General features: G+C 42.3%; 1 protein-coding gene across 1 annotated transcript in view; it reads right to left on the reverse strand.

Moving 5' to 3' along the window:
- The window catches only part of MRTFA (myocardin related transcription factor A), a 132925-nt gene extending 122874 nt beyond the window's left edge, over positions 1–10051 (reverse strand). Inside the window, 1 exon segment of the mRNA XM_043965346.1 lies at positions 9918–10051. Coding sequence (XP_043821281.1) covers positions 9918–9963 — 46 coding nt within the window. The 5' untranslated portion in view covers positions 9964–10051.
- Positions 10052–11837: the final 1786 nt, after the last annotated feature.

Genomic DNA, 11837 nt, shown 5'->3' on the forward strand with positions numbered 1-11837 from the left:
AAAAACTGTTTTAATTTCATTTTCATGGTGGAGCATTCAACCTTTTTATTTCTGATGCTGATAATTTAGTTTTCTTTCTTTTTCTCAATCTAAATTAACCACTGATTTATTTTATTGTTGTTGTTTTTAAATAAAACCAACTTCTAGTATTATTTATTAGTTTGATGATTTTCTTACTTTCACTTAATCTCTCCTTTGATTTTCAGGATTTCCATTTGGTATTTAATTCAGCATTTTTAATTTTTCCTTTTTGTAATTTTTAAAAACTGCATGCCCAATTTATGGATATACTCTTTCTTTTATTGATATAAGCATTTAGAGATGTAAATTTTCCCCCTAAATGCTGCTATAAAGTTTGATATGTTGTCTCACTGCTGTCATTCTGTTTAATGAAATTATTGTTTCTATGATTTGTTCTTTTTTTTTTTTTTTTACTTTTTTTTGTGTGTGTGTGAGGCAATTGGGGTTAAGTGACTTGCCCAGGGTCACACAGCTAGTAAGTGTTAAGTGTCTGAGGCCGGACTTGAACTCAGGTACTCCTGACTCCAGGGCCGGTGCTCTATCCACTGCGCCACCTACCTGCTCCCAGGTCAATTGTTTTTCCAATGAGATATTCCACATTTTCTGTTTTTGTTTGTTTTTTTTTTCCATTCTTTTGATTTTTTTTTATTGTTTCTTGATGTCTCATGGAGTCATTAGCTTCTAGTTGCTCAATTCTGCTTTTTATGGAATTCTTTTCCTCAGTGAATTTTTGTCCTTCTTTTACTATTTAGCCAATGTGGTTTTTAAAGTGTTATTTTCTTCAGGTTTTTTTTTTTTTCGGGGGGTGTCTCTTTTACCAAGCTGTTGACTCTTTTCATAATTTTCTTGTATCACTCTCATCTCTTTCCCCAATTTTCCCCCTACCTCTCTTATTTTATTTTTGGAGTCCTTTTTGAGCTCTTCCAGGAATTTTTGTTTGGCTTCTGTCCAATTCACCTTTTTCTCTAAGGCTTTGCTTATAGTTGTTTTGACATCATTCTCTTCTTCTGAGTGTCTCTTGATCTTCCCTGTCACCATAGTAGCTTCTTATGGTCAAGTTCTTTTGTTGTTTGCTCATTTTTCCAGTCTATTTCTTATTTTTAACTTTAATATATTAAAGTTGAGCTCTGTTCCCAGGGTAGAGGTGGCATTGTGTCTAGCTTCAGGGTTTGCTGGTTTTTTCCTACTTCTTTTTTCAGAGCTAGTTGAGGGGTCTGTAAGTTTTTGGTGCTTCCAAGGTCCTATGATCTAAGGAGAGATGTGGGTACTGCTCTTCTGGCTTTTGCTCTGGTCTTTATCCAGGAAATGCTCTTGTTCCCCTACAGCTTCAAATGCTAGCATTCTCATTGTACTGAAATTGTAACCAGGTCTCTTGCTCTCCTGCAGCCACAAGCACTAGTGCTCCTTTCTGCCTTGGAACTGAGAACAGGGCCCCTGCTTCCTTGTGAGCGACCACAGACACTTTTCTGTCCTGAAACTGACTCAGGCCCCTCTCTCCTGTGGCAGTAAGTGCCAGTGCATCTCTTCACCCTGGAACTGCAACCAGACTGCACATGGGCAATTTTAACAGGGTCCTGTACTCAATGATAGCAAAGGGTCTCTTGTAATCTTTCTGGCAAGTCATCTGACCCCCTTACAACCTGTTGGCTGAGAGCTCCTGCAGCTGCTGCTGCCACTGTTACCACATCAACATCTGGCTGGGCCAATCACCACCCTAGTGTCACAGTCCTCTCCTGCAGACTTCCTAAGTTGTCCTGGGCTGGAAATATATCTCACCCCAACCTTTTATTGGCTCTGCCACTCCACTATTTGATTTGACACGGTATTTTAAGGTTGTATGGAAGGGAACATTTGTAGAGTTCAGCTGGATTCCTGCCTGTACTTTGCCCTCTTGGCTCCATGTCCAGTGCCACGTTTTCTTCAAACAGAAAAAGAATGATTTGAACTAGATAGTTCCTAAGATCCCTTCCAATATGAACTCTTCAATTTTATAATTCAAAACTATTTTGATACTTGGGAAGTTTAAGCTAACATTAGACAAGCTAATATATATATATAGACCATAAAGTTTTTACTAGCTAAAATTACATTAAATGAAAGGGACCCAAACAGAAACCTAAGTCTTCCTTAAGTTAATGTCTTACACAAATTCACATCTCAATTTAATATGGCTTTATTTTTCCAGCAATTTATATTGTATCTTGCTTTATGTCTTCCTTTTGCTACCTTTTTTGTTTTGGTGAGGCAATCACAGTTAAGTGACTTGCCCATAGTCACACAGCTAGTAAGTGTCAAGGGTCTGAGGCCAGATTTGAACTCAGGTCTTCCTGAATCCAGGGCCAGTGCTCTATCCACTGCACCACCTAGCTGCCCCTTGCTACCTATTTTTTTTTTTTGGATAGGCAATGGGGGTTAAGTGACTTGCCCAGGGTCACACAGCTAGTAAGTGTTAAGTGTCTGAGGCTGGCTTTGAACTCAGGTCCTCCTGAATCTAGGGCTGGTGCTTTATCCACTTCACCACCTAGCTGCCCTGCTACCTATTTTTAAAATAAATTTATTTTTACAAGGATTTATAATCTGTCCCTGTTCCCTTCTCTCCTATCTCCAATGCCCGCCAAAGAAAAAGGATAAAGGAAAAAATAATGAAACTCTCATCAAAAACACGCATAGTCCTGCAAAACAAATTTTCCCAAATTGGCCACAAGTGAGAATGTATGAATCTCTCTTTATAGCGATTCTTCATAGAGATTCATAGAGGCCTATAGCCTCTCTCTATGCTGGAAGTTGAGCAACATGTTTCACCTTCAATCTTCTGAACTTACACTTTATCAATGTGTTGATCAACACTTAAATTTTTTTCAAACTTATTTTTTTTCTGTAATGATGTCATTTCTTAAATTGTTTTCATAGTTCTGTTCACTTTGCTCTGTATCAATCAGTTCATAGAAGTCTTCTTAGTGTCTTCTGAAATGTCCATTTCACCTTTTCTTATGGCACAATTAATATCCCATTACATTCATATACCATAATTTGTTTAAACATTCCCCTGTGGGAAAACAGTCCCTTAGTTTCCAGTTTGGGGCCACTATGAAAAGAGCAGCTAGACCTACTTTTGTACATCGTGGTCTTTTTCCCTCTTTCTTTCATCTCTATGAGGATATGGGTCTAGAAGGGCTATCTGGCTACTTATTTTTTCACCATCAATCTTCTTCAATTTAGTCTCATTACATTTCCCAAAACAGGTAAATTCACAAGTGATCTAATCCAATAAACATTTTTTTGTTTTTGTTTTGTGTGGGGCAATGGGGGTTAAGTGACTTGCCCAAGGTCGCACAGCTAGTAAGTGTCAAGTGTCTGAGGCCGGATTTGAACTCGGGTACTCCTGAATCCAGGGCTGGTGCTTTATCCACTGTGCCACCTAGCTGCCCCCCAATAAACATTTATTAAGTGCCAACCATGTGCCAGGCCCTGAGCAAAGCACTGGGGATACAATTAATAAAAACAGAGCTTCTACCCTCAAGGAGCTCACAATCTAAAGAAGGAGACAACACACAAAAGGAGACAAGACACTGAGAATTAGAATGACACCCCCTGCTGGGAGGAATATAGTGAGCTCTGCTCTGAAAAGAAACCATGTGACTTTAGCGTCCAGAAGTGACCTTTTCTGGGGTTTCAAAGGTCAGTTCAGTATCAGGAAGTGATGTTTGCTCATGGGTCCTGTCAATCAAAGTTACCATCCAATTAGGTTGGAGCTGTGTGTGTGTGTATATGGCCCGGTTTCTCAGGAGGCTTGGGGGGGGGGGGGGGGGGGAAGCCGCTGAGGCAAGGTCTTTTGGGTTCCTGACCTCAGTATGGCGGGTTGGATGCTGCGGTTTTTAGAGATAATTAGATTTTTACCCCCCTCTCTCCTCACCAACTTCTTATGCACTTTAATAAATACTGAAAAGTCTAACTTCTTGCAAGCTTCTAATTTATGGCGACCACTCATTAGATTTTAGACATCATAACTAGAATTTTAGCCCCATACAACACCCTGTAGTACCCAGCTTTGGGGAATCTTGTTCCACAAAACTGAAAGCAGGCAAGGCAGCAGATGCCAAGTAGAGTGAACTGAGTCCAGTTTCTTTCTGCCTTTAAAAAAGGCATTGGGGGGAGTTTGGTACTCCACCTTCCAGCCCTCCAATCAGAGGGGAGACAAGGCTTTGAGAGCTGGTACCAATGAAGGCCAAGTTAGTAGCATGGTGGTGAGTTGAGAAGTGATGAGCTTATCCTAGGAGGGGCATCTTGTTCCCTGGAGGTGGAAGCAGGCAGGGCAACAGATACAAAGTGGAGTAATCAGAGAAACAGGAGATAAAGAAATAATCTTTATGTTCTTGATGCTGATTTACCACAGGTGAATTTGCTGAAGAGGAAAAGACTACTACAGCCAAATACTTTACCCACACTCCTCTATCCTCAACCCAGTCATCTTTTCTAGAGCCTTAGCTCTAAGAGCTTTCCTTCCTCTTTTGTGACTGAAGTGCAACACTCTAGATTTTGTAGATGAGGTAGAAAGGGAGGGCAATGATGCTTCTTTCTGCTCCTGGCTTCCTTGAAGGAATGCTGCCAAGACTGTATGAGATGCTGTGGACAGAGAAGCCACAAAGGCTCCATACCCACTTCACGAGATAAATATCTGCCTAGGATTGCTCTTGGACCCTGGACATCCAGGGAACATGACAGTATTGGGAAACACAAGGGAACCCCTACAGGTGAAGAGAGAGGCACCAAGAGGAGAAGGCCTAGCAAACCATCATGCACACAGACGCTATAAACTTCTGTGGAACTGAATTAAACTGTGCAAACAACCCTTTCTTTACAAGTAGTCTTTATTCTTAGCACCTAGGCTGAACTATTATTGCATACTGAACCTTGATCTGAAATACAGTCACATAAAGCTTGTGGTCACTGGACAATATAGTAGCCTTTTTTTGTTTGTTTGTTTGGTTTTTTGGTGAGGCAATTGGGGTTAGGTGACTTGCCCAGGGTCACACAGCTAGTAAGTGTTAAGTGTTTGAGGCCAAATTTGAACTCAGGTCCTCCTGAATCCAGGGCCAGTGCTCTATCCACTGTGCCACCTAGCTGCCCCCTGCAACATTTCTTAAATACACCCTTTTTCTTCTGGTGCAGACCTTTATCACTTCATTGCTGGCCTACTGTAATATTATCCTACTGGTCAGACTGCCTGCCCCAAGTCTTTCCCCACCATTGTCCATCCTCCACTACACTGCCAAAGTGATCTTCCTAAAGTGCAGGTCTGACCACCGTCATTCCCCTATTCAAATAAAATTCAGTGGCTCCTGATCATATCCAAAATAAAATATAAAATTCTCTTTTGTAGCAGCCAAAGTTCTTCAAGCCTGCCCCCGCCCTTTTCCAGTGTTCTTGCATCTGCCATTCCCCTCCCCCACAAGTTCTGCAATCCAGTGACACCAGCTTCCTGGCTGTTCCTACCACAAGAACCTCCTCTCAATTCCAGGCGTGTTCTCATGCTTGGGATATTCTCCCAACTCACCTCTGCCTTCTTCCTTCTCTGGCTTTCTTCAAGCCCCAGCCATAAGTCCCACCTTCTAAAAGAAGCCTTTCCTGGTTCCTCTGAATTCTCAGGCCTTTCCCCTGCTGATTATTTCTAATTTAACCTGTCTGTAGCTTGTTTGTATTTGGATACAAATTATTTGCATGTTGCCTCCCCCATTAGATTGTGGATTCCCTGAAAACAAGGATTGTCTTTTACCTATTTTTGTATCTTCAGTGCTTAGCACAGAGTTTGGTTCATAAAAGGCACTTAATAAATGTGTACTGACTAACTGGTACATGACACAGATGCTAACTAAGTTCACCAAAGTCACACCAAAGGCCTCTGTCAATTCAACTGAAGATGGTGCCTGTAAAAGGCCAAGCTGACAAGCGCACAATACAAAGGAGACCACCCTCATCTACCATAGGTACATCACTGTTATTTGGAGATCTCAATTGTCGAGACATAGAGACAGAGCCGATTAGTGACTATATGCCTGAAGTCTCCCTATGCATCAACATCAAAGTCCTAATTGTAACGACTAGAACGACGCCACCTGCTGGAGACTAGCTGTAGGAAAGCTCCAACATGAGGAGAGGGCCTCTGAGGGCAGGACCATGCGGCTTTTCTTGGTTGTCAGGAAGTGACCTTTGCTTGTGGGAGGAAGAAGGGGGAGGCTGGCGCTCCGACTCTTTCTCTTTTGTGTGGACTCTGGTGGAGAGCGGAGCTAGGAATGCGCTCTCCCTTTAATAGATAGATGAATCTAGGCCTTTCTCTCTCTCTTTACCAAATTCTTATTCTCCTTAATAAATGCTTAAAAGTCTGACTCTTGCTAAAGCTTATAATTTATTGGCGACCACTCAATGGATATTTTAGACAGACTAGCTGGAATTTTATTTTTGTTTTTGTTTTTGTTTTTTGAGGGGCAATGGGGGTTAAGTGACTTGCCCAGGGTCACACAGCTAGTAAGTGTCAAGCGTCTGAGGCCGGATTTGAACTCAGGTACTTCTGAATCCAGGGCCGGTGCTTTATCCACTGTGCCACCTAGCCACCCCTAGCTGGAATTTTAGCCCCTTACATAATGTTATGATTCTGTGAAACAGACACAAGTCCCACTGCTTTGCCTCAGTCTTCCCTTACTCTTGGTTTACAAAGTCCCAAGATCGTCTTGCTCTCTCCTCCCCAAAGGAGTACCAGCTGCTGTCTCCCTTTCTCATCACAGCTTAGCAGAACACCTAAGAAATAGCAATAATGCCACTGAAGATGTATGCCAAGTGTCTGACCATGAGAAGCTCTTAACACCACAGTACTCACAGCAAAGAAACAAACCAGAAAACAAAACAAAACAACACCCCCCCCCAAAAAAATGATGCAGGCAAGGATTAATAGGTACAAAGGGTGTAGGCTTTATTTTCTTAATGTGGAAACAACCTTGTCTACAGGATGCTTATAGAACCAAAGCCTAATTTGTTCCTGCTGTACTGAGGGAAATTTCCTTCTTTTTTTTGCAGGGCAATGAGGGTTAAGTAACTTGCCCAAGGTCACACAGCTACTAAGTGTCAAGTGTCTGAGGCCAGATTTGAACTCAGGTCCTCCTGAATCCAGGGCCACTGCTTTATCCACTGCACCACCTAGCTGTCCCCCCTTTTTTCTTTTTTTTTTCTGAGGGAAATTTCTAAACCCAAGCTTTCCAGCATCAATACACCAAACAGGCTCACAGTAGAACACCTGGGGAACACTTGGGGATAACCCAACAAATAGTCACATTCAAATACGAGAAGAGAGGTTAGCCTTCTTCTGCTTCTCCCAGAATCACAAAGCTAGAAGTAAGGCCCAGTGGGGAGGGGAAGGAGCGGGAAGAGATGGTTTTTGATTCCATGCATGGAAAAACTTCCTCACATAACTGTGAGCTGTTCTAAATGGGTTATCCCAAGGGTGATGAGTTCCTCTTCACTAGAGGTTTTCAAGTTGAGACTAAACGACTACTAGCCAAGGTTGGCCCAGGTGACCTTGGAGAGCCCTTTCAACCCTGAGGTTCTTGAACTCATGCCTTTTTCTTGGCCCTCTCTCTGTGTACAGACCATATAAAAAGCTACTGAGGTTTTGCTCTAATAGTGTTTATGCACTAGAGCACATAATCTCCTATGGGGCAGGCCCATCATGGATGACCATTCAAAGGGGTCATAATGAATCAAAAGTAATTCATCAGAAGATAGTTGAAGCACACTTTTACAGCCACCATTATCAGAGTAGGATCCAGAATATTACTGTGGGAAAATTAGTGCCTCGTGCCAATTATTGCCTTCACATTTCTGACCGACTGGTTTACCTTGAATCCCGTGAGCAACTGTTTCAATTTTTCTAAAATCCACCCCTTTGCAGTTCATCCAAGAATTTCTTTTTGTTTCCTTTGCTTAATGACTAGTACGTCATTGGACAGCTGCAAGATAGCTTCCACATTCCACAAAACAGGCTACAACCTTTTAGGAGTGAAAAGGGAGGAGAGGACAGAGAATTCTGCCGAGACTTTTCATCCTATTCTTTCCTGCTATCCATGTCAATTTTATCTATCCTGCCCTGCACACTATGCTTCACTGAAACTTTTATGAAGCGGCTGGCCAAACAGATGGGTTGCTAGTCTAGCCTAAACATATGTCATTGGGGAAAAAAGCTCCTAGACTGGAAACGGAAAGATTTAGGAAATCTTAGTAAATAGAGTACTGAGAGACCCATGAAGAAAGCAAATATGTTCCTGTCACTTGAAGGACTACTAAAAGAGGGATACTTGCATGTTCTATAATAAGTTCTGTAACTAAAAGTAAATAATCACTAAAACATTGTTCCAATGCAAAATGGACACCTACCTACACAGAGTAAGACTAAAATATTGCCATAAAAGAAATCATGCCAGTAAGTAAACAAGACCCATTTTGTCAAAACAGATGTGAAGGGGCAGCTAGGTGGCGCAGTGGATAGAGCACCAGCCCTGGAGTCAGGAATACCTGAGTTCAAATCTGGCCTCAGACATTTAACACTTACTAGCTGTGTGACCCTGGGCAAGTCACTTAACCCCAATTGCCTCACTTAAAACAAAACAAAAACAAAACAGATGTGAAGCATTAAGATGGGGACCAGACCCAGGAGATGTAGGGAGAAGGAAAAGGTAAGGCAACTTGGAATACACAAAAAAACACATTTGGAATGTCTCACTAAAAACCAGATTGTGGTATCCTTATTATTTAGAGTCAGAGAGAAGAGGAAAGGAAAGGTGACTGGTTTTTGCTGCCTCCTTTCCCTTCTGTACAGGGATGCCTGGTGGAACCTGAGGCTTCTACTGATGAGTATCTGTAGCATTCACTTTACCTAAGCACTACCCAAGGAAAACCGTGAGACTGCTTCTGCCAGAACCAACAAGGAATCTTATTCTCCCCTCTGAGTAAAGGCTAGAGGATGGGAAGAGGTTATCAAATGCCATTTGTATGAATCTTGCAAGATATGTTCTCAGTAGGAGGAAAAAAAGGGAAAATACTCAATTATATTTCAACCCAAGTCTAAAAATAACATAAGAACATTCCCTTATTTTTAGAGCACTATCTTGAAAGTTTAAAAATACTAACAACCTAGACAAATCCATTAAAAACAAAAGGAGTAAAAAAAAAAGTTTCCTTCTGAGGTAGCAAAGTCTATTGCAAGAAAAGTTGTGCATCACAAGTCTCCAGACTTGTGCTTTCTTCCTTGGCTTTTCTCACCCCATAATGTGTACTCACTATCTGAAGGGTCTCCATGATAAACAATGGGCAGTAAATGAAGAAGATACCCACAACCCAAGAGGAGCTGGGCACTGAGAGTCGAAGGAGCCCTTTCTCAGGACTCCAAGGAGATATACAAGCATTACTTCGTGTTTAAGGGGCGCTTACTCAACGTTTGTTGAACTGAGTAGAAGCAGACCTGAGAGAGGCCCCTAAAGACAGCAATTCATAAAACAACAAAAGCAGCTTCACTCTCCCTTGTGAAAGTAATGTTTACAATACTTGATTAGACTAAGTAAAACAAGCAGCTTTATTTCCACTCACTTCTTTACTGAAGAGAGCCTTGAGTTCAGTAACCATAATTCCTCACTGATTCTGAATGTTTGGATTTTTAAATAGTAGGAAATTATCAACTGTTAATTCATAATAAAAGATGGAAAATGCCAGTGAAACAAACATAGTTCCTGCCTCGCCTTCACCCTGCAGTCTAACCCTTAGGTCATCCTCATCCACCCGTCCTAACGGTGCTGCGCCCAGCCCAGGAAACAGGGCTCAGAAAACAGCTTACAAGCAAAAGCTCTGGGGATTACCTGAGCGCACAGCCGTCATTAGCATTTCAGGCTCCAGCAGCGTCATGACAGCCCCAACTAAGCAACCGACACACTTCGACTAAAGAAAAGTTTGAAAAGGATCTTGTCTTCAGAGGCCACAGAGAAGCTTCCTTAAGGCCACCCTCATGCGCCTTCTGCTGAGATCTGTCTGAGAGCTCTCCCTGGAGAGGGTAGTTCCCAGTTTATCCAACCCACAGGCAAGCTGAGATGGCCCGGAGTTGAAAGACTGCTCACAGGAAGTTGAAAAGCACTCAAGTCAAGACTCCCAAGTGTGCTTAGAGCAGGGAGCTCCTCCCCTCGCTAGCCTTCTTTGGGGGAAGGGGAAAGACACAAACAAAAAGACACTGAAAAGGAGAGGAAGAGTTTCCCTCTCCCCAGTGCAGAAAACAGAATGAGATTTTGTACACATTCCCCATCCTCTAGGGATCCTGCTAATGGAGGAGCTTAAGTCTGGGGATAAGAGACAACATCTAACACACTCCAGGCACTCAGGGACCAGATTCCAGACCCACTAAATGTGGACAAAAAAAGGCATACATCACACACAAATGTGAATGCTATGTGAGCATTATATATTACACCCTGAGTCTGTGATATTTATAGAAGCCGGCCCAGAGAAGCTAACTATTTGCCTACAGAATCCGAGCTATTCCCTCCTCCCCTCACCCACTGAAACATGGATCCAAAAAATTATCTAAATACTCTCCCAGGTCACTCTCCTGCAGTACAGTCCATTTATAAGCACCTAAAACCCCATGTGATCACATTTAGACATTCAACACTTTTTGTTTCCTTAGGAATATGCAGATCTTATTAGCGTGATTAACATATTTTAGATGGCAAATGAAAAAGCATAATCCTGATGCACAGCGACCTTTCTTATGAACGTTGTGTTCTTGCCTCAATCTCTGTTTACTAATACAGAGTGTCTTCTGAGTTGAAATTAAAAGTAGGTGAAATGAGGACTGATCAAGGCAATGAACCTTGGAAGTAAAGATTCTTCTAGAAAACCCTTTAAGTTACAAGAAATTCCCTTAGGTCAGACAGTATACAAAAATTCAATAATCATACTTTCCTTCTCCTATCACATCCTATACAAAAATCAGTATTCAGAATGATAATCCAGGTTTAACATATTTGCTGCTGTTCCAGCTCATTTTACAGATAAGGAACTGAGGCAAACAGAGTTAAGTGACTTGCCCAGGGTCATACAACTAGCGGCCAGAACTGAAGGAGGATGATGAGGCTGCCTGACCCCAGGCCACCTAGAAGCCCATGTTTGACATACCAGTTGACCAAAACCTTCCGATAATTAGAGCACCAGCAATTTTTTGCCAACATCCTATAATGTCAGGAGTCGACTTTATCTCCATAGCACAGCACCATTCGAATTTTGGTGAATGAGTGCTTCGATGCCAGCTAGACAATGGCAAAAGGAGACCTCCAAAGGTTAACCTAACGGCAAACAGATGAGCAGCAGGAATAGAGAGCTCTTCTACCAGATGAGAGGCTCAGAACTACCCAAGGCCCCACTCTGTTATGCCAAAGGGGAAAGTTCATGCCGATTTCTGGGGGAAAATTCCTCAAGGCCTCAAGGGAGAGAAGGAAAGGTTCTTCCCTCCTCTGCCCACCCTCCTCCAAGAATGTACTATTTCAGACAAATCAGGAAAGCTCTTTTTAGAACTGTGGGAGTGAATCAACAAGAGATGGAGCTGTAGCCAGCGTGGGCCAAAAAGCTGCCAGAAGACACGATTTGCCACAGGGACGTTCTCACTCCCCCCTCCTCAGTGTTCAAGTCAATAATGCCAAATAGGGCTGACTCATCACTTTGTCCCTCCACAGGATGTCCAATGTGCTCCATGGTGGGTTTTCAGCTGAAACAGACGTTTGGTCCGTATT

This window comes from Dromiciops gliroides, chromosome 5 (assembly GCF_019393635.1).
Source record: "Dromiciops gliroides isolate mDroGli1 chromosome 5, mDroGli1.pri, whole genome shotgun sequence".
In the NCBI taxonomy this organism is placed as follows: domain Eukaryota; kingdom Metazoa; phylum Chordata; class Mammalia; order Microbiotheria; family Microbiotheriidae; genus Dromiciops; species Dromiciops gliroides.